General features: G+C 39.8%; 2 protein-coding genes across 6 annotated transcripts in view; one reads left to right on the top strand and one right to left on the bottom strand.

Moving 5' to 3' along the window:
• Positions 1-13,121, bottom strand: part of LOC412801 (mediator of RNA polymerase II transcription subunit 12) — a 479,417-nt gene extending 466,296 nt beyond the window's left edge. The window contains exon 1 of the mRNA XM_396254.7: positions 10,376-13,121. The gene's annotated coding sequence lies outside the window, so the exon portion shown is untranslated. The remainder of the gene's footprint in view (positions 1-10,375) is intronic.
• LOC100577798 overlaps positions 1-26,471 on the top strand; it is a 238,344-nt gene that overhangs the window by 186,138 nt on the left and 25,735 nt on the right. Inside the window, exon 5 of one of the 5 annotated variants that reach the window (XR_003304592.1) lies at positions 14,419-15,594. The exons of 3 other annotated variants lie outside the window; for them this stretch is intronic. Coding sequence is in view for 1 of the 2 variants with exons in the window: in XM_026440401.1 (XP_026296186.1) it covers positions 14,419-14,478 (60 nt within the window). In the remaining variant the exon portion in view is untranslated. Of the gene's footprint in view, positions 1-14,418; positions 19,850-26,471 lie in introns of those variants that run through there. One more of the 5 variants, XM_026440401.1, reaches the window with a different exon arrangement.

Below are 26,471 nucleotides of genomic sequence, written 5' to 3'. Positions count from 1 at the left end.
GTTATAATCTAGCCTTGCGTGGGAATCACGCTCTATAAGCAAACAGGAAACGAACAAATTGTGGTAAACGTTTGTTAAATAACTCGATTTCACGTCTAAATAATTTAATTAGAGTTTACTTTGCTCTGAAATCGCAAATACGACGGTTCGATTACACGATTCGTTAATGCTGTTTTATATTTATATTCTATAGTTGGCAAATGGACGTATATTGGTAGATGGACGTATCGTGTTCGATCAGCAGTGTGGAAATATATTTTATAAACGAGAATTTCCGCGAGTAGACAATTTTTGTTCGATTCGAAGCACATTTTTTTTCTCTTTTTTTTTTTTTTTATTACAACAACGTTTCCTCGTTTACGAAATATCGATCGCACAGATAATTCTTCTACGAGGAATTTTAATATCGAGAGATTGATCGAGAAATAATAGCAGATATGATCGTTCATCGAAGAATGTTCTTGTAATGATTCACGTTTATCTCGAACTCTTTTCGTTCTCGATAGTAGATTTCGCATGATAATATTTTTGGCGTTCAAAACTTTCGACAAATTTCGTCCATTCTTCAGAGCAAACCGATAATTCCAATGGTCGAGCCACAATTCGAAGCCATTTATCGCTGGTATAAACCATCGATAAAAGGGATCGACCCCTTTCCCTTGTCTAACTCAACAGCATAAATTTCGATTTCCCACTTTCTCCGTTACGTATCGCGTGCCCGACATTGTAATCCACCGCACCGTCTGTACGTGACAACCTCTCGTGAAGCCCAGGCCAGACTTCATCGAACAAATAGCCTTGTCCATGAATTAATTGAACGATCGATTCTATTTCTGTTTATCGGCTCGTTGCTGCTTCCCTCTATCCAAAGATTTGCTAAGTTTTTCATCCTCGATATTCCTCCCTCGAGGAAAAAGACGAATTTCGAATTTGTAATCGAGAGCATTCTTGCTACTCAATAAAGTATATTTAAGTTATATTTAGAGTAATAAAAGTTTAATTTTTAAAGATAATCTATGTTCTAGATCGAGGAATCGAAGTATGTAATCGAATGGAAAAAAGTGGAATGAGAATACCTTTACAAATATTGGAATTTAATATCTTAAGATCGATATTTGAAAATTGTTTCATTACTCTTCGTGGGTAATTTAAATTTTTCGAAGATTTTTTTTTCAAAATAGCAGATTCAAAAAAATACGTACAAGAATATGAATTTTCGTGCAATCTGAAACGCTTCTTTGAACAACTTCCATTTGCCAGTCTATCGATTCTTTTATCAAACATTCTTCTACAAAATTCAATTCAACACGTTTGACACAGTTTTTACGACTCGAGCTTTCGTATCGAAATGTCCAGCGCGAGAATCAAAGCCGTAATTCGTTTCGAAAATAATGAAAATTTAATTGCAATTAAAATAAAAACTCGTCAGACATTGCCTGTGAACTCGATAAATCCGTCCCCCAGCTTCGCTCGAAATAATTGAACGAACGTTTATCACCGGTTCGAACGAACATTTACAAATCACGCATTGATTCTAACAATATTCACTTGTCAATAATTCTACTTTTTCATTTTATTTTATTTCCACTACGATTGGAAATCAATTCCAGAGAATATTGTTCTTTTTCTGCTCTTTTTTCTTCCCCCTCCCTCAATTTTTTCTCTCGATGAATCGAATAATTTATCACGTTCACGAAACAAAGTTTCCAACTTGAATCGAATCCTATGTGCGATGCAACGTGTTGATCGAGGATGAATGTGTTGCGGTCTAAAGACGTTTAATGATGTTTCCTCTCGCTTGAATTAAACTATAAATTCCCCATAGCGACCATAGCGAAACGAGGTTTTGCAAGTTGAAATCGTGGAAATCGAGGCTGTTCGAGTATCCTCCTGGAAACATTATTTCGTAACACGATATCTTGATGGAAAAAAATAGGAAAAAAAAAAGAAGAAAAAGAAAAAGATGCTCTCCAAGTTGATTAGGTAACAAGAGAATGGCAAAGGTTCAAAGAGAATCTTCACGAAGAAGCTGTTTTTCCTAGGAAATCGAGAAAATTGTTCGTCGGAGAATTAATTGAGAGAACGATAACGAGATAAAATGGATGGAAGTTAAATTAAAGTTTGATTCCTGGGATAGAATTGTTAGCAGTGTATGTATACAATCCATGAATATTCCTCTATCGATCATTGTTTGTTGCTCACCGATCGTTCTTTGCCGATTATTCTCGATTATATCGTGCTTTCGAACGATTAATCACTTGTGATATATATATATATACATAAAAGAAAAAAAAAGGAATATAATAAAAAAACAGAAAATGGAATGAGATATGTATTTTTCAATCTCTGTTATTTTTTTTTATTCGAAATTATTTTATTTTATCCGATGTACAACAATTTCTTATGTCACTTGTATTTTTATGATCATTGAATTATATATTTTTTTATCTCTCCTTTTTTTTTTTACCTTTCTTTTATCAGATTGATATCGAATCAATTAAATAATCTTTTTTTTTTCTTTTAATAATTCTTGATCCAATTTCACTCTTGAATTCAATAACGCCTCTTCTGTCTTTAGCTTCTGTCTTACAGATTAGAAGATCATCTCCCCCGCTCTTTTCAACTTTTTAATCGACACTGAAATTTCAACCAACTTCGTTTTCTACATCACTGGCTTCTTTGGCATTCAAACTTTTGCTCGATCTTCAAACTAATTAATACTCAATACTGTAATTAATACTTAGTATCTTTATATCGAAATATCGTGTCTCATCTTTTCTAGTGGATTAAAAATGACACGATAATCATACACGTGGAATTTCTACTGCTAGATAACAAATATCCTTGGAACGACTTTCAAACGACTTTCAAACGACCTTCGAAAAATTACACTGCGCTAATAAATAAAATCGAAGAAGGAAAGAAAGAAAGAAACACGTTATCGAAGATGTGTACACCACGTATCGAATAAGATAAAAAAAAAAAGGAAAGAAAAAACAAATTTCACCCGGGCAGAAACAATCCATCCATAAATAACACCTCGGGATCAACTTCTATTACGTCACGTTCCCTTTAGGATAATTCATCGTATCTTTCGGTAGACCCTTCACGAGCGACCCTCGTCTGGAGGCCTAAAAAAGCGGGGGAGGGGGATCAATCACCGAGTATCGATCCACGAAGACCGCGAAGAAAGCCTGGACGAGACAACAACAAGTTTTCTCTCGTTCGAGTTTTTGTTCCCAAAGTGTCGTCGGCTCGTTCAACAATGGGCTCGTTCCCGCGTAAGAGTACTTTTAAACCTATAATCGGATCATCCGCGCCCCGCTTCTTGACATTTCCGCGCAAATTCACCGTGTAAACATCGTTGTACATTTGTCGTCAATTTGTTCGACATCGAATCGTCCTCACGAAACAGATGGAATACAACGTCGTGAGGAGAGGAACGTTTCTCCGCTTGATTAACCGATCCAAGTTAATTGCAAGAGAATTGGAAGACATTGGAGATTGTTAATATGAAAGTTTTTAAATGAATGTTAGTCATGTGGTTCTTTTTTTTTCGCATACAAGATGGGGCTCTGCTCGTTATTTCAACCTGGAGGCGAACTGCGGTTATTTATTGGCCCATTTTTTACTTCGTCCTTAAAGTTAAAATCGTCTCGCTTGCTCGCCTCGTCGAGCACGTTATGTATTTTTCTTTTCTATTTTTTTTTTCGAGTTTTAGGAAAATCTTCGAAACGATTCTTTTATCGGGAAATGTATTCAATTCCTCCTCCTCCCCTTTCAACGGATTAGAATTTAAATTTCGAAAGTTCTCATCCACGCAAGATTTTCGCCATTGTTAAAAGAGACTTTTTTAAATTTCTGAACGGGGATCTCCTTTTTTTTAATGTCTTTAAAATGGAGTACAATATCATTTGTTAATGTAACGAAATTAGATTATCTTGGATAAAAGAGTTGGAAGTTCGTATGGAATAAACGAGCTTTACGTTAATTCTAATTTGACATTCGCAAAGAAACGGTGAAACGGTCCTTTGTAAATTTCTTTTAAAATATTAAAAGAAATGAAAAGATACGTCTTTTTCATAAGCGACACATTTAAGATTTCTGCGCTAAGATAATCCCAACATAGGAATTCATTAAGATCTCATTCGCCTGATGATATTACAGCTTTCGTCGTTACGTTACGAATCGTTTCGAGACTTTTAGCTATTTAACGAGTACATTGCGTGCATCGTTTCATCCACGCTCTGTATTTCGTATCTGATCTGACATTTGATTTATATTTGATATTCCTAATGTGTGTCAGTGTTAATGCATCCCCATTAAGCGTGGAAATTTTCCCGTTGTCTGTTCAAACGTGCACGTTTTATTCTTAGAACAATCCGTGTACATACTGTTTCTTCACTGTCACTTATATTTTATTATACTTATATTTAATATAAATAATTTATTATACTTATATACTTCTTCATTTATATTTTATTATTTATCTATGTTTCAATAAAAAAAAAAAGAAACTTATCCCAAGCGAAAAATAAGTTTAATAAGTTTGATATCAGTTGATTCGCACACAGAATATTTTATTATAAAAAATGAGTTATTTTATTAAACGACAGTACATTTTTATTGGATAAATTGAACGAGAATGTGCTTGAAGCGAGTGTACGATTAAATTAAATCACATCCCCCCTGCTATACATTCATGAACGCATAATTGATCACTGTTCCATTGGCACACGTTACACCTATTTGTTCAGATATCCTATTACAGTCTTGTTGGTGGAACACAACGAAACCTATACAACGTGTGTAACAACAATTTGACCTACATTATTTCCACAGTCAAGGATTTAAATTGACGAAAAAATTCATTAACAATTTTTTCTTTTTTCAACGATTTGGAAAAAGGGAAGTTGTATTTCTCTTTTGTTTCTTGATACGTGTATCTACACGTATAAAGGATAAGCCCTATAATAAGAACTCCCACTTTCATGTTTATACTTTCACATAATAATATTTTTATGGGAACCTTATGCACCACTAAAAGGTTCTTAAGATACGTACAAGGGGTTTCTTGCCAGCTTCGTGCTTAAAATATGGAGATTACATTACTCCCTCCTAAGTGATCCACATTTCTTGCCCTTCCCCTCCCCCCTACCTTCTTGTAATTAACGTGGTCTGGTGTAGCTTTTTGAAAATGTATCGCATTTTAAATTACTTTTGATCCACTATCTCTTTTAAATATTGTAGAGTTTTATGAATAATGTTACGTTAAACACATATATCTTAATATTATGGAGCGATACAATTTCAGAAGTAAGGGGAAGAAAAAGAATGTAAATCAAAGAAACTTTAAATTCTTTTCTGAATGATTCTTTCATAATAAGCGAATCGTTTAATTTTTTCATTATCTATATTTTTCACGATATCTTTGCATGCCTGATTATATTGGGAGATTAAAAATCTTTTGAATATGTCGAGTTGGTTAATGTGAAATATTGATTTTCCAATTTTCGAGTTGAATATTGATCGATATTGTGTCATTTATGATCATATTTGTCACGAATCGATGGAAAAACAATGCAATTTTGTATACAGAGATTAAATTTAATATTGAATGAATGTAAAAAATATCGTATCAAAAAAAAAGAAAATAAATAAACAAACTCGATAAAAATTTTTAAAAATTCGATTTTTCGAGAAACAAATTTTTACGAATAAAGATTCATTCGTTTTTAATTCCATTAATAACATTCTATTGCGAGTTAATCAAATTTACACGTTTCTTTTGTTATTTTTCAAAATGATTTGAAGTCCTCAAAAACGAGACTTCAAACAAAAAGGAATTCCACATCATTAAATCATTCCTTTCTATTCATGATTACACATACGATATATTATAAATAATATTCATTTTTTCGCATTTTTTAATTATTCTCAAGCAACTTTCTTCCTACTTTCAATTATAAAACACCATTTAATTTCACAATATATTCCAAATAATTTCACATTACGTAGCAACTTTCAAATTTCGTCCATATCGATTGGCATCCCCTAAATCTTCCGATCGACGATCAGAATTTGCAATTCATTGGCCCAACGTCGTACAGTTGCTTTGATTAAACGTCAAATTACCTTGATTGCGGCATAAATTGGGACATTAGAATCAGGCGATTAATCAGGGTGACGGGGTCGTTGCGTTTTCCCTTCCCGTCTCCATCCCTTTCTTCACCCCCTCGAATCACGATTTCGCGCCACCCCTTGAAACACACTTAAAAACTTTTCTCGATGAAAAAGTGTATCCCACGTGACTTTCTTTATCGTGGCTTCGATCGCAAAAACTCTTCCATCTTTTTTTCGTTCCACTATTAAAAATCTGGATCTTTGCGATCTTGTGTAATTAATTAAACGTCGTCGTATCGAAATCCCGTATCGAAATGATTATTGCTCGAGCTGGGTATCGAATTTGTGTTTAAATTAATTTTAATTAATACAATCGAAACGAACGCATTCTCTCGTTCTATCTATGCCGAGAGAACTAAAGCCACGTTTTCACGAACGTTTTAATCCCGCTTTACCGTTTCATTATTAGGGATACAGTGTGTATTGGTGGGATCTATTCAACGTGGCGCACAATATTTCACGCTGGCAAAATAATACGTAAACAAGTTTGAACTGTTCCCATAGAATGTGAATGCAAGTTTGCGCGAAACATTGCTATCTGATGATACTTTGTGCACAGAGAGTTAGATAAGAGTTAATTCAAACGGAAGAAAAGTGATAGAAAATTAAATGGATTTACAGCAAAATTGTCTACTTTTTCGATAATCCGAGCAATCAAAGATAATTGGAACGTTGTCAAATTTTACGAATTCATGAAAAAAAGAGTGAAGAGGTTTTTAATAATCTTCTTTTCTTCCTTTCGTTATATTATAATTTCGAACAAAATGCAAAAATTCACAATAGAAATTGTTCTTTTATTCGAAATCGATCGACGAATTGTTTCACTACAAATACAAATTCATCGCTTTCGACAGAGATCCCTAAAAATCCGTGGGATGGATAGATCTCCCGATCTATTGCCTTTAACATGCCATTAAAGTCGGACGTGATTTCCATTTCGATGCAAATCGCGTAATTACGACCGATGATGAATGACGACGACAGAGAATCGAGCCACGAAGCGATACGACGCGATATGCCCAGATTCGCTTCACAATTCTCGAAAGAGGACGATCCACTCTTTCATCCCATACACTGCCATCCGTTGGACACTCTTCCCTTATCCTTTCGTTCCTTCATTCGAGGAGTTTTTATTCAGCTTCTTCACCTTTAACTTTTCCATTAATCTTCTCCCCCTGGCTCTATCCGTGTCCCCGATCCATTCACTGATCCACATATTTCCCGGTTGTGACGATGAACGCGTTGTCTTTTGTTCCCCAGGACAGACGCGAATACATACGAATCTTCCAATTTTCTTCTATCGAGAAGATAAAAGATATAACTTGACTTAAATTGATCACGAGCAAATATTGTTTAAACTCACGACTTTCGTGATATAATTTTTATTCTAAAGAATAATTCGAACGAGAATCGTGTCCCCGTTCGTTCCCGAGAAGAAAAATCTCGCACACATCCCCCGTCATACATCAACGCGAGAGAGAGCTTCATGAAATTCTATACGCTATTCTAATCCCGGGCAAACTTCGCTCCCCGAAATTTCCATAGTTTCCAAAATCAGTATCGAACTTCGCCGCCAAAGGAAACCACCGCCTCTACTCCATCGTTATAACATCGGTGGGCGAGGTGAGGCGAGGCGAGGCGAGGCGAGGCTCGAGATGGAAAACGGCAGAGAGGGAAAAAAAAAAAAGAGAGGGGAGAGGGAAATTCGCCGGTGCGCATAATCAGCGGATGAAACCGGTGAATTTTCAATTCCTCCATTTTTTATCGCACACGCGTTTCGTGCAGGGGATAATCCACCTGTGCGTACGTCGATTGGATCATCCGATACCTCGATTGTCAAAACATCGAGCCTCTCTGTCCTCTATCTCCTCCTCCAATTAACCGATAATCAAGTTTCGTCCATGAAGTGCATCGCTCTAATCGGTTTAATCGGACACGTGCACTTTTCAGATCATCGATTATCCTCGTTTCCCAAGATGGAGGAGACGTGGTTCGAGGAGAGAGAATTTCGCGAGGGAATTTGAATTCGAGCACACACCAGGTATCATGGGGAGGGAAGGGATGTTTATTGGATAATAATTGGGAGGACGGTTCGATTGTACAGATTCCCAGATGCAAATGAGCCGTTTTGCACGAACGTTTTGGGAGCCACTTGAACGCGGTTACCACTACTCGTGGCTTTATTCGAGTTCGTTATAAACGCGGTTATTTGTGATAGGATTTTGGGACTTGGAGATTATCTTGATCTAGTTGCGTATGTGGTATCGTTTCAATCGATTGTCGGATGGATGATATATCTCTTTTCCTTCTTTGAAATCTTGTTTATACCATCTTTTTTTCCAGAGAAATTGTTAAATGTTAAATTGTAATTGATCGTATTTCGAGATATGAATGATTCTTTTATATTTGAATCGTTGGAAAAATAGAATCATTTTCAATCGATTAATTAATTCGAATTTGTGACACGTTGTTTCCGAAAATAGAGGGCTTATTTTATATAAGAATGGCTCATAGCTTATCTTCTTCTATTCGCTGCGTACAGTCTTGCATAACAGATCGCGTCTGAATTATTCAAACTAGGTTAGTGGAAAGTTCCAGATGACTAACATTTTACGAATATTTACTATTTCCCGCTGTGAACTTTCGAAGTGAAACTACGCAAATATCGATAAACTTTGCCACTCGTCTTATTAATGTTTCATCCTGTCCTCTCTCTCTACAACTTTCGCTATTTTATAAAGTGTGCGAAACTTGAGAGGGGAAAAAAAATATATTCACGGTCGAATGGACAAACGAGAGGGATTGAATATATCAAGAAAATCCAAACAGATTCGTATCGAGTCTTAAATCGAGATTTAACGTTTTCAAAAATTATCCAATCAATTCAACATCGCTAATTTTCATCGTTCCACGATTGCAAATACAATATAACGTTGCTCCAAACGAATATTCCTCGACGAACGTCAAATTGATCGATGTAACGAAGCGTGAAATCGAGACAATGAAACAGAGAAAAGTATTGGTAAGTGGACATCGTTAAAACCTTTAAGATACTTAATCGAACGAGCTGGAAGAGATGATTTCATGGCTGAACAAGAGATTTTTTACCTTTTTTCGAGTAGGAATATGTCGAGAATAATGGCGGAGAAAAAGAAAGAATTCCTATTTCAACGATATTAAGTCCAGCTTTTTTGCGTTGCGAGCAAATCACGCGAGGAAGGAAATTCGATCGCTTCAGAATTTCTCTTTTTTCCATTCGATCCCTTTGAACCTTTGGGTCGTTTCAATCTCTCGAGGAGAGACTGGAGAGGCCGAAATGGAAAATGGCTTCTTCGGCCGACACCTCGGTCTCATTCAATCCTCTCGAACTTCTCGTTGAAAGAGGAAATTCTTGTTCGCGTCTCGGACCCCGGTCACAAAAGATGCATTTCCCCCTGGATCCAAGAAGAAAAGGGGAAATATTAATAATTAAGGGGGAGGAGAAAGCAAGTTTGGAACGTTTAACGCTGTTTTGGATTAACATCCGAACGAAAGCCTTGAATTCTGAACCCGCGGTTACGTAACGTGCCTTAAGATGCGCAGGAGCAAAGTTCATTGAAATGCTGGTGATCTTCGACAACCCATCCTACGCGTCGGGAAAGCTAAACGAAACTCGTCAAAAATCGAGGAGAATTCGAAGTATTTTTGATTAATCATAGAACGAACACTTTATAAGACGAAGCAGATTGTAGATTTTATAATATTCCAACTAAACAAAGTTGCAAGCAGGAATAAATACAGAAAAGAAGTTCCAGAAGCCCTTATCCTCCTTATCGTCCTCTTAAGAGAGGAGAAACCGAAGCTTCTTATCGAGGGGAAAAAAAATTCTCGGCGACCTCGAGGTAATCCTGGTCGTTGCAGCTATACGAAAGATTCTTCGACTTTCACAGTTCCTCTTCGAAACTGGAGAAGTTTGCCAGAACTGCTATAAATTTTGATGCATCCCCCGGACGGGCAAAGAAACTATTCTCGGTGCTTTTAGCGTGCAACTCTCCCAAGATTGCTCTCCTTTTTCCTTTTTTTTTTTCCTTTTTGCTGGTGTTTCTCAACACGCCGCCACGACCACCTTTCTCTCGAACGGGGAAAAGCCGAAACTTTGCGCCGGAATATTACGAGGGGCTGTTTGTCGGGGACTCTCTCCCATGGAACTTACCAGGCCACGTTTCGTACGCGATCGATTTTCGTTATGAGGGTTGATTCACGTGCTCGCCCTAGCGACGTAGGGCGGGAATCCACCACGTTTAAAGCCGAACAACGGATAGGGTATATAATCCAAAACGTTGGGACGAATCAGCAGGCCAGCCTCGATCCTCGTACGCGTTTCAACGGTCGTTGTTTCATCGTGGAACCTGTTGGATGTTTACACCTGAACGACTGGTTTCACTGGGGGGAGAAGAGGGGAGGGATCACACCGATTCCACGGATTATCGATGCCTTCTCTTTTCGTTTTTCGCACTTTTTCAACACTGAGAAACTGTCGGAAAACTCGGCTTTCATTTCACACTGAAACACACAGGGAAGACTTTTCATTCATTGGCGACAAACGATTTTCCGATCACTTGGTGGACCGGTATCCGCTTCTTTCTTCTCTTCCCGAAACAAATGCCAACACCTTTCCACGAAATCCCTATCATCGATCGACAGCTAATTAAGCTAGCCGATCCAACCACCTCGTTATCTATAAATACACCGGCCAATTATACCGTCGTTTCGCCCCGATCCATCCATTCATCCTGCGTCGTTTATCCCTGCGCTTGGATCGACGCACGACCGTTCTTCCCACACTATCGCACCAATTGCCGTTTCACGCACGCACACGGAACGGAGAGAGAGAAAGGGAGAGAAATAGAGAGAAAGAGAGAAAGAGAGAAAGGAAAAAAAATAGGAGGGAACTCGAGCGTTTTATCGCGTCTCGAGAGCAAATCCACGTGACAATGTTTTCCACCTCTAATATCGCACTTGACGTGGAAACAGCTCGAGAATCCGTGACATCCTCAGGTCCGTGGACACTTGAACGATCCTCTCTCTCCTCACCCGCGACGCTATTCACATGCGTGAGACCGTGGACGTTAACCTTCCAACCGCCCAACCGAGATTCACGTTAGACCTGGCTCTCGTCGTTGGCGAACACCTCCCTCGCCCCCGTTTCGCACCCCACTCCTCCCGCGTATGTCCGCGCCCGTAGCAACCCCTAGAACGATACCCAACCGCGATGACGTCCTTCCCACGAGGACGTTCTCGGCGGAGAGTCGATCGACCGTCGACGCCACATGTACCAATTCCTAACCTCGAATCCCGATGGTTAGCTTACAGCTTTCGCCTCGTGTCCAACCTCCTCGCCGCCCCTCCCGTCGACCACGTGCATCGAAAGGACACGTATATCCTTCACTTGGCGATCCTCCACCTCGATCACCACCAATCACCAGTAATATCTCACCAGCCCTGTATCGATCAATTTCAACTCACTTCGGTTCGCAGTGCACTCGAATTCGACGAACCAAGCGACTCAACACCTCGTTTCTCGTCGACCGACTCGAGGACCGAACCGAACACCGCACACCTCTTCCTCCTCTCTCCTCCTTTCCACGGTTCGGTGGGGCGCGCGGCAACGCCAAGTCGGCAGCGCTGATAGGAACGTCGTTGGTCGCACGCTTTAATGGATTAACGGAGAGAGAGAGAAAAGTTCGCGACGGGACCCCCAGGAGCGAACTCGACGCAGCGTCGCTCGTTCCGGAACGAACGACGCCCTGTTGTCGTCGCGGCACGACGGGGTGAACGCACGACTTTGCGGATGACGATCCGCGCCCTCCACCACCTAGAAACTACCTTCCGCCGCTACCGCCACCACCGCCGCCGCCGCCATCTCCACCACCACTCGTCCCTCGCCCACCTCCACTCGCTCCTCGCAACTTCCACCTCCACTTCCTTCACCAACACCACCCCATAACCTCCCTATTCCCCACGTGTGCGTAATACACCGAATATTACCAATACCGTGCCGCCTCGTTGGCAAATCCTGCCCTACCACCGCTGCCTACCGCTGCCAACCGAGTACACACGAGCCGCTACCCGCTTCGAGCGTAGCTGAACATCAACACGCTGATATTAACGCTAATGTTCTGCATCCTATCCGTATCCCTACCTCTCCTCCCCGTACGTGTGTGCGCGCGCGTGTGAACGGGGTTACAAGATAACAGGGTTGTGAGATTACGTAGCGAAACAGTGGTACAACTGCCTGCGCGGGGGGTTGTTTAAATTTGCTATCCGTCACCCGTGAAACTCCGTTGTTGTTGCCCTGTCAACAACGGGGAAGGGGTGACTGATGAACGATCGCGACATTCCATATATCCTCCGAATATTCTACATGCGCTGTGACCAATCTCTACAATTTCTTCGAGGCCTACTCTCCTTGTTAACGTTCTTCCCACCATCCATTATTGTCCATCGATATTATTCCACCGACGTTTTTCCTCTGCCTTGCGCAGAGAAACATCCCTAGCGGATAGACCTCTCCGAGAGCGCCGTTCAAACGCGGTTACCACTCACTCACACCCTTACTCCTCCACGGTCCGTACACGCCCCTCCTGGCCGGATATCGACACCTACCACGTCCGTGGACGAGCACACGGAGAGACACAGTCCCTCGGCCAGGCCAGAGAAAAGCAGATCCTGCCGCACGAATTCTACGCGGCACAGTGGTTCTCATTCACCGCGCAGGTCCGGCCGTGGTTGTTCGGGCGAGAGCGTGGGAGGAGGGGAGGGTGGGTGCGCGGCGTCCTTCTCCCTCCCTAGGCCGATCCTCCTCGCGTGTTTACGGGTCGCCACGACGCAGGCGCCACCACGGGGTTGGGTGGTCACGGTTCGAAGTACGGTCGGCGTCGATCGAATCCCCAATTGGGTGGGAGATGTGGGCACCTGGGGGCTGTTGGGGCGAGGGCGGCTCAGTCTCGAGGTTAGGGGAAAACGGCGAACCCTAACGCGTCGGTGGAGGCCTAGCTTCGATAACATCGGCCGTTGACGCGGTTATACGCCACGGTCTTATTCTTCTTCTTCTTCTTGTGGTCGTGAATGAAGAGGGGCGAGACGAAGATCTCGAAGTTCGTTGGTTGCGCGACTCTCGTCTTTCGACTAGGGTTAACGTTGTCATTTATTCGTAACTGGGTTCTGTTCCAATGACCCGATTCGAGCGTCACGGAACCGGAAACGTGACGGTACGTGATGGGAAAAGGGGAGGGGAATGAGTTCTCTCGTCGATTCGTTAATGTCGTTGGATATTGGTAATAATTTCGCGATTGAATGATCGGGGAGTTACGATTAATCTTCTTTCCTGTATGCACGTATGCGTTCCTGGAATTTTCATCGATCTCAGCGAATGATATGATTCGATCTATGCGTAGAGAAAATAAGAAATGTTATTTTATTTTTCTTTTCAATTTACAGTAGACATATAAATGCGAAAAATGTTTATACAGCGTGTGTAAATATTTGGATAGTCATTGAAACTTTACAAAAAGCGAATATACAATATTTGTGCAACACTCGAATCTTCGATATGAAGTTTTATTTAACATCGAAGATTTGAATCAAAAAATTTCAAGTCAGTCATTATTTTTTTTTAGTTTTTTTTTTACTTTAGTTTTAGAATTTTGAAATAGAACGAATTGTGAGATTTTATCGATAATATCAGTTGGACGAAGGGGGAATTTTTTTTTTTAATTTAGCTCGCTAATTTTAAAGAAAAATCGATAAATACTGCATTGTCCCGATTAATTAAGCTTGTTGTACGAATAACTTGCCATAATATTAATTAATCAACAAAATTAAATTAAACTGAAGCATAGACTATGAGTTCCTTTCGTGCTACTAAAAAATTAAAATTAATAACAAATCGACAACACCCCTTTTCGCTCTGTATAATTTAAAAGTTTTCGAGAAAATTTCTCAACCTCTTAATCTCGGTAATAATAAACGTTCCGCATAGTTGTAGGTACAAACCTAGATGGTGGATAAAATAGAATAGATCCGAGAGCAGTCGTGTTGTATAATGCATATAAAAATAAGAAAGCTATCACACCTCGTGGCTCGTTCGTATTGGCCGTCTCTTTGAAAAGATCCAACCATCCTCCCCCTTTCTATAAATATTTGCACGAAAATATTTACCCTGTTCGTTTATCGGACGAAAATTCCTTTTAATAGATCGTACGACGGGGGAAACAATGTACGTGGATCGAGAAAGGAATAACAAGAAAAAGTTGAAACAGGTTGTGGAGCACCAAAGAAAAGAGAAGAAAAGAAAAAAAAAGAAGAAGGAAAAAAGTCCTAATGGGAAAGAACAAATTTACCAAGAAGGGAGAGGCAAAAGTGAGCCACGAGTTACAAAGGATATTATAAGGATGGGCAATTCAACGAACATTCACGCGTGTTCGAGCAACGACAAAAATCAAAACTCGCGTCTGGCATCGATTTAAAATCGGATGGAGCCACTTTACGGATCGATGGAAAAATTTTTCGACGAAACGCTTGAACGCTCGGCAAATCTGTAACGAACATTCAAGCTCGATAAAGAACCGACGGGAAGGGAATGTCGACGGATTGATGAATTAATAAAAAAAAAAAAAAAAAGGAAACAGGAAAAAAGAAGGAGAGAGAAACAGAGAGAGAGAGAGAGAGAAGAGAAAACAAAAAAATAGAGGGAAGAAAAATGCAGCCAGTCGGACTCGTGACGGAGCGAATCAAGCTCTGAGATCGCGTTTCCCTTTGTTTATTCGTTCTTTGTCTATTCATTCACTCGCTCTTTTCAGGTTTGCCTACTAATGGAAGAGCAGTTGAGAGTGTGTCAGTGAAACAGGTCGATGTTCTGTCCGACGGGCCTGAATTGAATCCATAGTTCGTCGTAATAATAAAAAGAAAACGAAAAAAAAAAAAAAAACAAAAAAATAAAGAAAAAAAAACGAAAAAAGAACATGGGATTCCATTTGCTTGGCAACTGGTACGACTGGCAGAAGGAGAAATCATTACCACGATATGACCTGCATGCCAAGTTTTTCGCCTGTTTGCTTTAGTCCTGTGGTCGCGATCCATCATCCTCTCCATCCCGGTTTATCTTTCAACGAACCCCATTATACCACCATGATCGAGTTCCTAAGATATTTTTCGGGGATAAGAACCCGTTCTCAAGCGATCGGTTCTCCGAGTCTTGAAAGTGGATTTTGTTTGATGAGGATATTACATCAAAGTTTTACGCCAATATCGTAGAACTTTTTGTTTCTCTCCTAGATTATATACGTAATTTCCTTACGTATATAAATTGTTTTTGAAAATTGATTGTTCAATATATATATACATATGTATAAAATTTCTATATATACACCAACAAATTTGAAATTTGAAACGAAAATAGTATAAACTTTGGGCTTGTTGAAATAATAAAATTAGATTATTGATGTACGTCGCTGGCTATAATATAGTGCCTCTGTCAATTATGATACAATAGGTTCGAGAAGCGCATTATAATAAATCATACTTGATCACAGCTCGTTAAAGCAAATTCCCATTAGAGTTCATTCAGTTGTAATCCCCTAAACCGAATAGTTTTGGTCATTTAAACTCCTAAAGAAAATTGCATCGAATCTCTCCATTCAAAATTCCGAAACGAAGAAATATGAAAATGGCAAAACTCACTTATTCATCCAAATCCTTTTATCCGAAATAATCATACCACTTCGAAAAAAGAAAAGAGACAATTCCAAAAATCTTTCTACGAAAACCCGTAAACGCGCCCCTTTAAACGCTTCCCACGATCCACGAGACGAGAATTTCGCAATATAATCGCATCTCTGCTCCGCGCATCATCAATCAGTCACCTGAACACAGCCACGTGCACCAACTATCCTCGAATAAAGGGTCTGTTATTGCTCCTCGATTTACCTACCCACCCTTGGTGATTCGCGAGGGGTCGCCGACACTGAATTGCCAGCTTCCACGCGGCTGCTTCCACGTCTCGAGTGGCGTGGCTCTCTTACCTCCGGGGGGTTAAAAGGGCTAGGAGGAATCTTTGAGCAGGAGGAGAACATGGAAGGGTGAGATATATATATATATCGACTTGCCCTAGACCTTCGTTTTACTTAGCCTGAGCTTGCACTTCCACGTCCCCATTACGAGATCTCGGATCACTACCCCTCCGGCTAGTTGTGACCCCATCCTTTCTTTTTCCTTCGAGCGTCCCTTTTCTCCCTCGCCGATCCTCTCTACGTGCCCCCTCTCTGCGATCCTCTCCTTCCTTCCCTTCCTCCCTCCCTCCTTCCTTTCCTTCCTTCGCTTTACGCCCACGCGCGATAAGGGGCCTCGAACAATGGATGGGTTATTACTAGGGGGGAAACACGCAGGACTACCAGCTCACCGTCCCTGTGTCGCCACGCAACTGTACAGTGCTCCGAGCTCTTGCACTCTCCGTTTTATTTCATGCAAACCGTTCATACCGCCGGTTTTATATCGTTTTCCCTTCGGTCAGAGAGAGGGTGTCTCTCGTGTTTGGTTTACTTTGGTTTACGTCGTGCTTTCGAGTGGACACCGGTGGATGGGTGATATTCTTGTTTTTACGGAGGGAGTTTTAAGAGAGTTGGGGGAGGGAGGGAGGCAGTTTGGTCTAGCAGGAAAATGTCACGAGTCGAGTAACATTTATTTTAGCCGCTACGTTTACCGACCACGCGTACGTCTGAGAAGGGATTAAACGTGAAATTGAATTTTGCACGGCTCTCTGTGAAAAGTTAATTGTGCGCTGTTGCGCGACACGAGGCAGATATTATTTTATTAATTCCCTCGCGTTCGTATTATTCGCCGGATCGAGAACGCTTCGAAGTTTTTAAATTATTATTAGTAAAAATAAAAAAGGAGAAATCATTGCACATCGATAACTTTTTCGAATTGGATTATTCCTTGAATTGATTCGCAAAGAATTAGGTTAGTGAAAATATATGGAAAATTAACAAGCATTTTTATCCGTTGACAAAAATTTATATATTTCGCGAGAGGCAGAAATTTAATCAAAGTAAATCAGAAACAATTATCTCGCGAAGAGGCGTGAAATGGGATATCGAGGCGTGGTCAGGTGCGAAGTTGGAAATGGCGCGAATCTCGAATGAAAGGGAGGATTTAAGCGCAAATCTGGCGTCCGGATGACGAGCGGATGGTGGAAAATCTTGGGAGTGGTGCTAAACCGAGTGTCGATATTAATACCAAAATCCGTATTAAGAAGGAGGAGACCGACCTCGTTTCTGGCGCTCGAAAATCGCCTCCGCAACGTGCTCGAGAAGTCGAAAATTTAACCGGTCCTCACGAAGCCGAAATCTCTTGGCAAGGAGAAATAACATTTCGGGAAACTTGTTACGACCGAAAACATGTTTCGCCAACTTATCGCGTGATTACGTTTCTTCGGTGTAGGGTCTGCCATCATTCCGTCCTGGATTGTGGATTCTAAAATTTCGAAATTTTTCTGTTTATTGTGAAAGATTGTGACAAATATTTGCTTTGTTGCGAAATTTTCTAACCCGCAAATGTATATACACAGTATAGAATATTCGATCCTGTTTCACTATTACTGATAAATATATTATAGATTTTTATACGATTAAAAACTATTGTGTAAAATATCATAAAACATCGAGTATTCAGAAAATTGAGAAAATCAGTAACCTATAGAGAGATATTCAGTAACCTATATTTTCTTTAACTTTAACTTACGAAATAAACGAGTTGATCAATTAACAAAGTTATCAAGATGATATACGATTGATCGATAGCATATACGAAAAAAAGGGAGCCTCGTATTAATTAAACAAATCGAATATTTCCTTCAGCCTTAATTTCCCCTCGATCCTATACGTCAATCATCCCCTAAACACACTCTAAAACTAATCAACGGACAACAAGAAACTTCATTCGAATCCATCCATCGGTTAATCAATTAATCAATCACAGGAACCGAGACTAACAACGAGACCGCAGTGACGGAACAGAACGAAACTCCACTTTCCTCGCCAACTTCCATACGAGTGTACATGCCAAGAAACTGTTCCCAACCTCCTCAAAATCGAAGATTTTCCACTTGGATGCCCGTTAATCGAGTCGAAAAATAATCGAGAGGAGATTAGACGAGAGCGAGAGGAGAGGGGAGGGGAAAAAATCCAAGTTTCCAAGTGGAAAATCTCGCGCCAACATCTCTGAGACGAACTGTTCGCGCCAAACTTTCTCCTGCATTGCGGAGAGGCTAGGACCTGAAAGCTCGGTCTTCTAATAAACTTGCCGCGATGCAAAACGTGGAGGATTCCTTTTCTCTTGTGCACGTGCACGCGTCTGCGCAATCTCCCCATCCCGTTTGTATGTGGCGTAGGGCTTGATTGTGGCGCAGCGGCGCGGAAGTGCGGAAATTTTCTGGACAAAAGGATCCGTGGAGAATGAGGTCGGCCGGAATCGGCTTTGCGAACGGGGCGTAAGAAGTTGGGAATTAAGAGGAAGTTGTAGTCGGAGGGAAAAGGATGCCGATCGGTCGAGAGATATGGCGCGTCGATCGCGGCACAACTTGGGGGATATTTCATTTTTCGATCCTTCCGATCAGGAAGATGTTCTTGCATTGGAATTAAGGCGAATTAAGGGTAAGAAGTTTCGTATGAAAAGAGGATTTCGTCGAGAGTTATATCGCGATATGGTTGTTCAAGCAAGAGAATGTGGTTTGTATTTCTTATTGTTTATCGTATTTCTTATGTCTTAATCGAGTTTAGATTTCTTTTCTTGGAATATGATAATGCGTGTTGATATATATTATCAACGATATTGAATTTATCGTGTCAAGAGTATCTAATAATTATCGCGTTGATATATTATCATATATTATAATTTTCCGCTTCAAAATCGCGGATATATATTTAAATATTTTATCGAATCGTTCCGATGTGTTTCATCGTTGAAATTCGAAAATCGATGGTGGAAAATATGCGGATTCGACGCATTCTCAGCGACTCAATATCAATTCCCGTTTAAAAGCTTTCAATCAGTTTTATCAAGTTTTACCGATTTCGTGCCTTTTGTACGTTACAATGGAATCCACCAGCCGTTTCCATCCTGTGACGTTTACGAAAAGTGGAAACTGTTAATACGGTTAAGCATAATTTCACATACGCCTGGTTTTGTTTCGGCGTGGCCGTAAAACGCGCAACCCGGCCGAGAAACGAAATTCTCGTTTAGAGAGGGCACAAAGGGCCAGGTTAGACACAAAAGGCGTAATCAGAGCTTTGTTCGCGGTCACCATGGTGATATTTATTTTCATTGTGCAATTATTGCCGTAAATGTCCATTCCTAATGCGAAACGTTGCCGCGTTTAAGTCGGCGAGAATTTCGCTCACACGCGTGCCGGCTTATTTTCCTCGTGAATTTCGCGTAAGCGGATTCTGTCAATTTGTTGGTAAATCGGCGCCGGTTGAACTTTCATTATCCCCGTAATGACGTAATTGGTTAAAAATACGGGAGGGAGGGAGAAACGTAGCGTAGATTTTCGATCATAAATTTTCATCTCAATAATTTGTAAATTTATTTCGAAGCAGCAAAAAATTGAATCCGAATTTTGATACGTTTTATTTTTTTCTTTTTCAGAATGTGTATAATAAACTTTTATTATTTTATTTACAAAGATAAATGGTATAAATAAGTAGAATTTATATTAATTATGGAAATTTTTTGTGTAAATGATTGATATATTTTTGCATTTGTGTAATATCTATCTGATAAATAAGTTTAAAGAAACAGTATAACTATAATTTATATTGAAATATACATTGATATCCGAAAAATAGTAATAAAATAAACTTAACAAGCATCTAATAATTAAATATGTTAATTAATATTTACAGACGCATTTAATTTCTAATTAATTTCAATAAAATTCAAGATAGTTTACAACAATCTTCGAACTTTTATCACACACGCACAAACAACAATGATAAAAAAAAAACTTCTAGAGATAGGAGAAAAGAAATTCTCATTTAAAATCAACCACTGTTAAACCACTGGATCTTGCTTAATCCAAAACTTTTCCACATTTTTCCAAGACTTAATTTCCAATTAGCCCGAGAACATGAAGCATCGGTAATGATCCTTCCCAAGATACAGTTTAAAACGAATTAAATTCGCCTCGAAGACCAACGAGCTCGCCAAGAATACCCTCTTTTCTCTCGCGTCCCTTGTTCCATCCATCACGCCCTCCTTTTCCCGTACGTGCACGCACACTTTTCACCCGATGCGCGTCCAATGTTATCGGATAGTCGTTGCCTACGCGTGTCCGTGAGCGCATTCCACGCGGCCGGCTGTGTGCGTTCACTTTCTCCGCTTTTCCCATCCCCCATGAAACTTGCTCTCGGCGAGGGTGTTGATACCACCACCACGTGAATATGCATCCGACTACTTGAATAACGATTCAATTAGGCTTGTTGTTTTGTTTTCGATGCACTTTGCCGCACTCGATCGGTGAAGCGTTCGCTGACGTGTACAGGCTGCCTCGAAAATATTTCATCAAAATTTTACTCGAGATTCGAAGTTTACCGAGTTTCTTGATTAAAATTGGCTTTAATTTTAAATCGAATCCGCTATGCTCTCGATCTACTTTAATCAAATTTTTATTTTACACGCTAATCAACAATTATCTAGCTAATTATTTATACAAGTCATGTAACACTCTATCAGAAGGAACATTGTTTGTTGATCTTTATTTTTGTAATAAAGAGAAATTAATTACACGTTTTCTTTTTTCCTCCCCATAAAATTAATATCGTCGAAATTTTGTTTCTCTTTGAACGGCGTTTGCGCGAGCTTCCCTCCTCCCCACTCCGACGACACCAATTCCACGTCGATCTCTCCTTGCCTAACCAATCGCTTAATTACCGAATAATCATCGTGCCTGCGGCCCGACACACGCACAGACGTGCAGAAATCTGTCTCCAAACCCGATAGCTCCAATAGCCGAATATCCCTAATTGCCGAATATCCACCCGATAAACTAACACGTACGAGACATTCGTATTTCCCCCAAAAGCTTACACCGTATACACATTCCACTTTACGATTCGACTTACGCTCTCTTCCACCCTCTCGCGTTTCGCGTTTGCATCAACCATCGCCCTCGTCCGCGACCCTACCCTTTCTTCTTCGTTTCATCTTCGCCCCCTCCTCTTAGCGACTCGCTAAACACTCGCAGCTGCCACCGCGTATCCAACTCTCGCGCACCAACCCTCTCAACCACGGTCAACCTCCGCGCGAATCAGCCGACCCCGGACGAAAGGGGTTGATGAGAGAAAGGGGAAGATGAGAGAGTGAAAGCGGGGAAAGATATGAAAGGCGTGGAGGAAAATAGCTGGGAGACGAGCGGCAAGGGTAGATCACCGTTCCTTCTGCCACCCCCCAAGGAAATATGTGTCCCCGTGGGATTACGCTCTCTCTATCCAGCCAGATACTTCCGGGATAGTAATTATTTTGGTGAAGGGACGCCGTCTCGCGGCGTCTTGAATGAAACAAGGATTCCCTCGTCGTCTTATGGAACGGTTTATTTAGGGGGGAAGGGGGTTAAGTTTGGCAAAGGGTATTCGTAAGACTCGTAAAAGTCTCTTTTTCCACGGTGATGAACGTTGATGAACGTTTATACACATACGTGAATACAGATTGATATTGTATTTTCGCGACTATTGTACGAGTAGTCTATTCGATTCTGTTTGGTTTTATTTTTTCATCGGAATTCATTGGAATCTGTTTATTTTTGTTTTTGGTTTTTCGTGCGTTTATCGAGGGATTGGGCGAATTTTGTCGAGAATGGAAGAAGAATTAATACAGTGAAACAGATTGAGAAAAATGTGGTGTGTGGATATTATGATGATGTTTAATGTTGAAATATCGAATGCAAAAGGTGACTCAAAGTTTCGAAACGTTTCATTAAAAATACCGTTTCCTTATTATATCGTGGAAATTTAATTGTTTGGATTTCGCTTCTATGTTTAACCGAAGAATATCCTTCGTTTGACGAAGACAACTTTGTTCAAGTTGATGTTTAATTTACCGAGTTTTCTGGAAAGTTTGTAATTATTCTCGCAAAGATGGCGAGATAACTTTATGATACGAAAATTATATTTCCACCTTCAGTGTCTCTCACATTGTTTCGAATTTTAACTATAATTTATTAAATTTTCTGTTCTAATTCATTAACAACATACTCATAAGTCGTATTTCTTTATTGTCGAGAAATATAACGAATATAGATAGGAAAATATTTTATTTCTAATTTTCAATTTCACCTTAAAGAAAAAAAGAAAAGAAAAGAAACTCATAGATACGAACATAAAATTTATTATCTTTATCTTTTCTCTTTTTTTTCTCTTCCATCCCACAAAAAGTGGAAATGGAATAAACTGTAATATTGATTTAACACATGTCGAGTCTGTAAACGTCTTATCGCTTCATTCAGCGCGATTAAAAGCTGTCGCGAACGCCTGCAGGTGAAGCACAGCGGACAGAGCCCTGTCACCTTTCGGTGAAATCGTCCCACTCAAACAACTTGATAGTTTAGCTCTCGAAGCAAGATTGTAAGATTTCCTCGCAAACGAATCTTCTCGTCGGGCAAATAGACACAAGCTGCTTAAACTCACCGAACAGATTGCTCTGTCCATGAGCATCGACCACCTTTCTCCTCCTCACCTTCATCTAGAACCTGCATTCTCTTTTTTTTAACTCCCTTTTTTCTTTTCTTTTCTTTTTTCCCCTTTTCCCTTTATCTTATCGTTTCTCGCGATGTTCGATTCTTGAATTTCATCGGATGTCGACCTTGCATTATTTCTCGCCACCCGACTTCGACAGAGTTGAATTTTGCAGAATCGTGCTAAGGGAAGGGAAAGGGATGAATATTCATCGATAGAATTCGGAATTACTATGGAATTTCTTATCGAGAGGCGTGGGAAACAGATTCCAAGGAAATAATTTTGAATTGGAGATAAATGGTGAGAATTTTCTGTTCACACTTGAGAAATAATTTTAAATTATCCATCGTGTGAAAAAATTGAACTGAATGTTTGCTGTAAAAAGTCGAGAATATAAATAATTTTGTCTCAAACGTTTCGTTCCTTTTTTTTTTTTTTTTTTGAAATATCGAGAAGAAATACGACATGAGATGTGGTACATAAAATACTACTTTTCATAACTTGGAGAAAATTGCCATCGTGTTCAAATTTTTAAATTATCAAAATATAAAGAAAAAAACGAAAATACGTACATCTTCTTTGGATAACGACTTATCTTAAGAATAATTCCAATTAAAAATTCATAATTAAATCTCTGCTACAAAAACATACATATTTATCTAATTAATCGTCCAACGTTGGCGCAGAAAAATCGTACAAATGTTATATTTCCACGAAGATCACGTTAATTGCTCTCGTATGAACGACATAAAGCTGACACAAGTCAAACATTAATTAATAGGCCGGTAACGAGTTGGAAACGTGACGTTAAAAAATACGAAGTTCGACTAGTGAGTGATACTACTACCTACCCCCGTAATTAAGCAACTTCTGCGCCGATATTTTAATAGCGAACGACGCTGCTTAACCCAGATTTCAACTGGAGCACGTTTTCACGTACGACGCGCTAAAAGTCAATGAGGAGTCAAGAAAGAGCGAGAAGGAAAGGAGAAAGGAAAATTTTTTAACCGGTGAGAAAATAAAAGATACGTATGCAAGAGAAAGAGAGAGTGGAAGAAGAAAAAATAAAATAAAAGAAAAGAAGAAAAAGTAAGCGTTGCCGAAATTTCGTTTCTCTGTCACCGATGAAGAAAAGATGGAGAAGAAGAGAGGATTGAAGGGGAGGCCAGGAACACCACTGGAGGATTCAAACGATGAAACAAGTATCGCGTTGCAAAGCCTCCACCGGCTACAGACGTGCGCGCGACTCATTTTCGGAAGTGGTTCATTTTTTATTATTCCCTTTTCCCTCTCTGAGTCGTGAAATGTCGTTCAGGAGCGTATCCTCTCGATGAAACGTCGTCGTGGCTGCACACGGGAGGAGAGAAAAGAGAGGAGGGAAAAAAGAGATGGGCATCTCTTCCACCTTTCCTCCACGCCCCTATCCGTCGAGCTTTTATATCGAAATGATTCTATCGGATCGCAAAGAAGAAAGGCAGGAGGAGAATTTCTGTAAGCGGGCGGGGGAGAGGAAGAGGGGAAATAATGGGATGGGAGGATGACATAAAGAGGATGAATTTTAATCCGTGAAATAACCATTCAAAGTTAATACGTGTAATGAGTGGAATGGGATACGAGAGTGGAAACGGCATATTAGTTTAATATTCCATCCCCCCCCCCCATCTTTTGTTGATATTTTCGTTTTAATCTGTGCGCTCACGTGCTTCCGTTACGATAAAATATCGGATAACTTCTCGGGGAGATACTGAGGAGGAGAATATGAAACTATGCTGCGTGCACGTGAGATTGTACGGTTTATCTAATTTTATTGGAACAACAGCTGTGTAATCGTAGACTGCATTGGTTTTTCTAAAAAAAAAAAAGTATTTGATAAAAATATTTAATTTAACTTGTTCGAAATACTTATACTTGTTATCGATATTAAAAAAATTATCGTGAATCAAATTTTTCACATTATCGGATGAAACACATCGGGGGAAGAGAAATGGATAATTGGCGAGAACTGGAATGAAACGAAAAATTGAATTATCGATTAATTAAGCTGAGAGCTAAAAGTATACGTAATACGTTTCATCGATGAAGACAATCGTTGGAAGTAACGGGATACAGAAAAACATAGTACACCGAGCGGCTCAAATTACGAGACAAATGTTCAAGGAAACGGCTGGCGAGAGATGAGCACAACTCATTCTCGAAAGTGCTACGTTTCTCATGGCTCCTTTTCCTCTGTCTCGGCCAGGACACGCAATTTAGAATGCATTTCTGTAATTTAAAACGCAAAGAAAGTTTTTGAATTCGAAAAAAAAGAAAGAAAAGAAAGAAAGAAAGAAAAGACAAGGAAACGGAAACGGAATAAAATACGAGAAAGGAAATGGTGGAAGGAGGGGAGGGGATTGTGGTTGGACAATACGAAGACGCTTCGCTAAGAAACTTTCTCTCGACGTTTATTTTATTTTTAAATGAGTATAAAAATTCTTAACAAACGTAGAAAAAACGTGACTGTTTCGTGCGTTTCTCGAAATATTCTGAAATAAATTAAATGAAGGAAGTAAGGGAATAGGATAGGAATTATGGAACATTTCATTTTAAAATATTTTATGTGATTAGATCTCATTTTATTATACGTCAGAGACGTACGTACATATTTTAACTTGCAGTATTTAAAATATCATAACATATATTGTAAATGAAACTCATGAATCCAATAAAAAATGATAAGAAATCGCAAATTTATTGAAATGTTAAAAAAACATTAAATGTGCGTGTCCTATATATATCTTCATAAGTCTGATCAGTTCTGTCATCATTCTAGTGTAACCTGTTCAAAATTCTTTTCCTGCTTACAATTCTTGAAACGAGAAAGATATTTGCACAACTTATTCGCATATAGATCTGTATCACTATCGATTATTTCATATCTATACAATTTTATTTTTCCTTTTTACAAAAAACCTTGAAATCAAATAACACGATACGAAGAAACTCATTACGCCAAAATCGATTCACACATCGGTGTACACAATTTCATTCGCAAATGTTTCTTTGTCCCTTCCTCCCTTATCGAAAACGAACGAACAGAGAATCGAATCGTGACTACTCGTGAGGAGGGCGAAAAACGTGAGGAATAAAAAAAAATGAGATAAAAAGGAAACAAATAAAAAAAAGAGAGATCGCCGGAGAATGAAAGAGAATACAGAGCCAGAGAAAGAGAGAGAGAGAAAGTACCGGCAGAAACGGTATAATGGCAAAGGACTCAAACGAGGAGACAAGTGTCGTGTGACAAAGGGCCACTGGCAGGGGTTGCGCACGACTCATTTTCGGAAGTGGTTCATTTTTTATTATTTACAGCCTCGTGTACGGTGCGCTTTGGACCGGTTTTCACTCCTGTCGTGGGAGAACAGAGAGCGGAGAACGGGAGAAGTATCGGTTGGAAAGAGATCGAATATATATAACAGGCGACAACAGTCGAAGAAACTGGGGAAGAATGAGCGGAGCCGGGTGAAAGGAGGAGGAAGGAGGAGG

This window comes from Apis mellifera, linkage group LG4 (assembly GCF_003254395.2).
Source record: "Apis mellifera strain DH4 linkage group LG4, Amel_HAv3.1, whole genome shotgun sequence".
Classification (NCBI taxonomy): domain Eukaryota; kingdom Metazoa; phylum Arthropoda; class Insecta; order Hymenoptera; family Apidae; genus Apis; species Apis mellifera.
The sequence above is the reverse complement of the archived record's forward strand: the minus strand, read 5'-3'. Positions and strand labels throughout refer to the sequence as shown.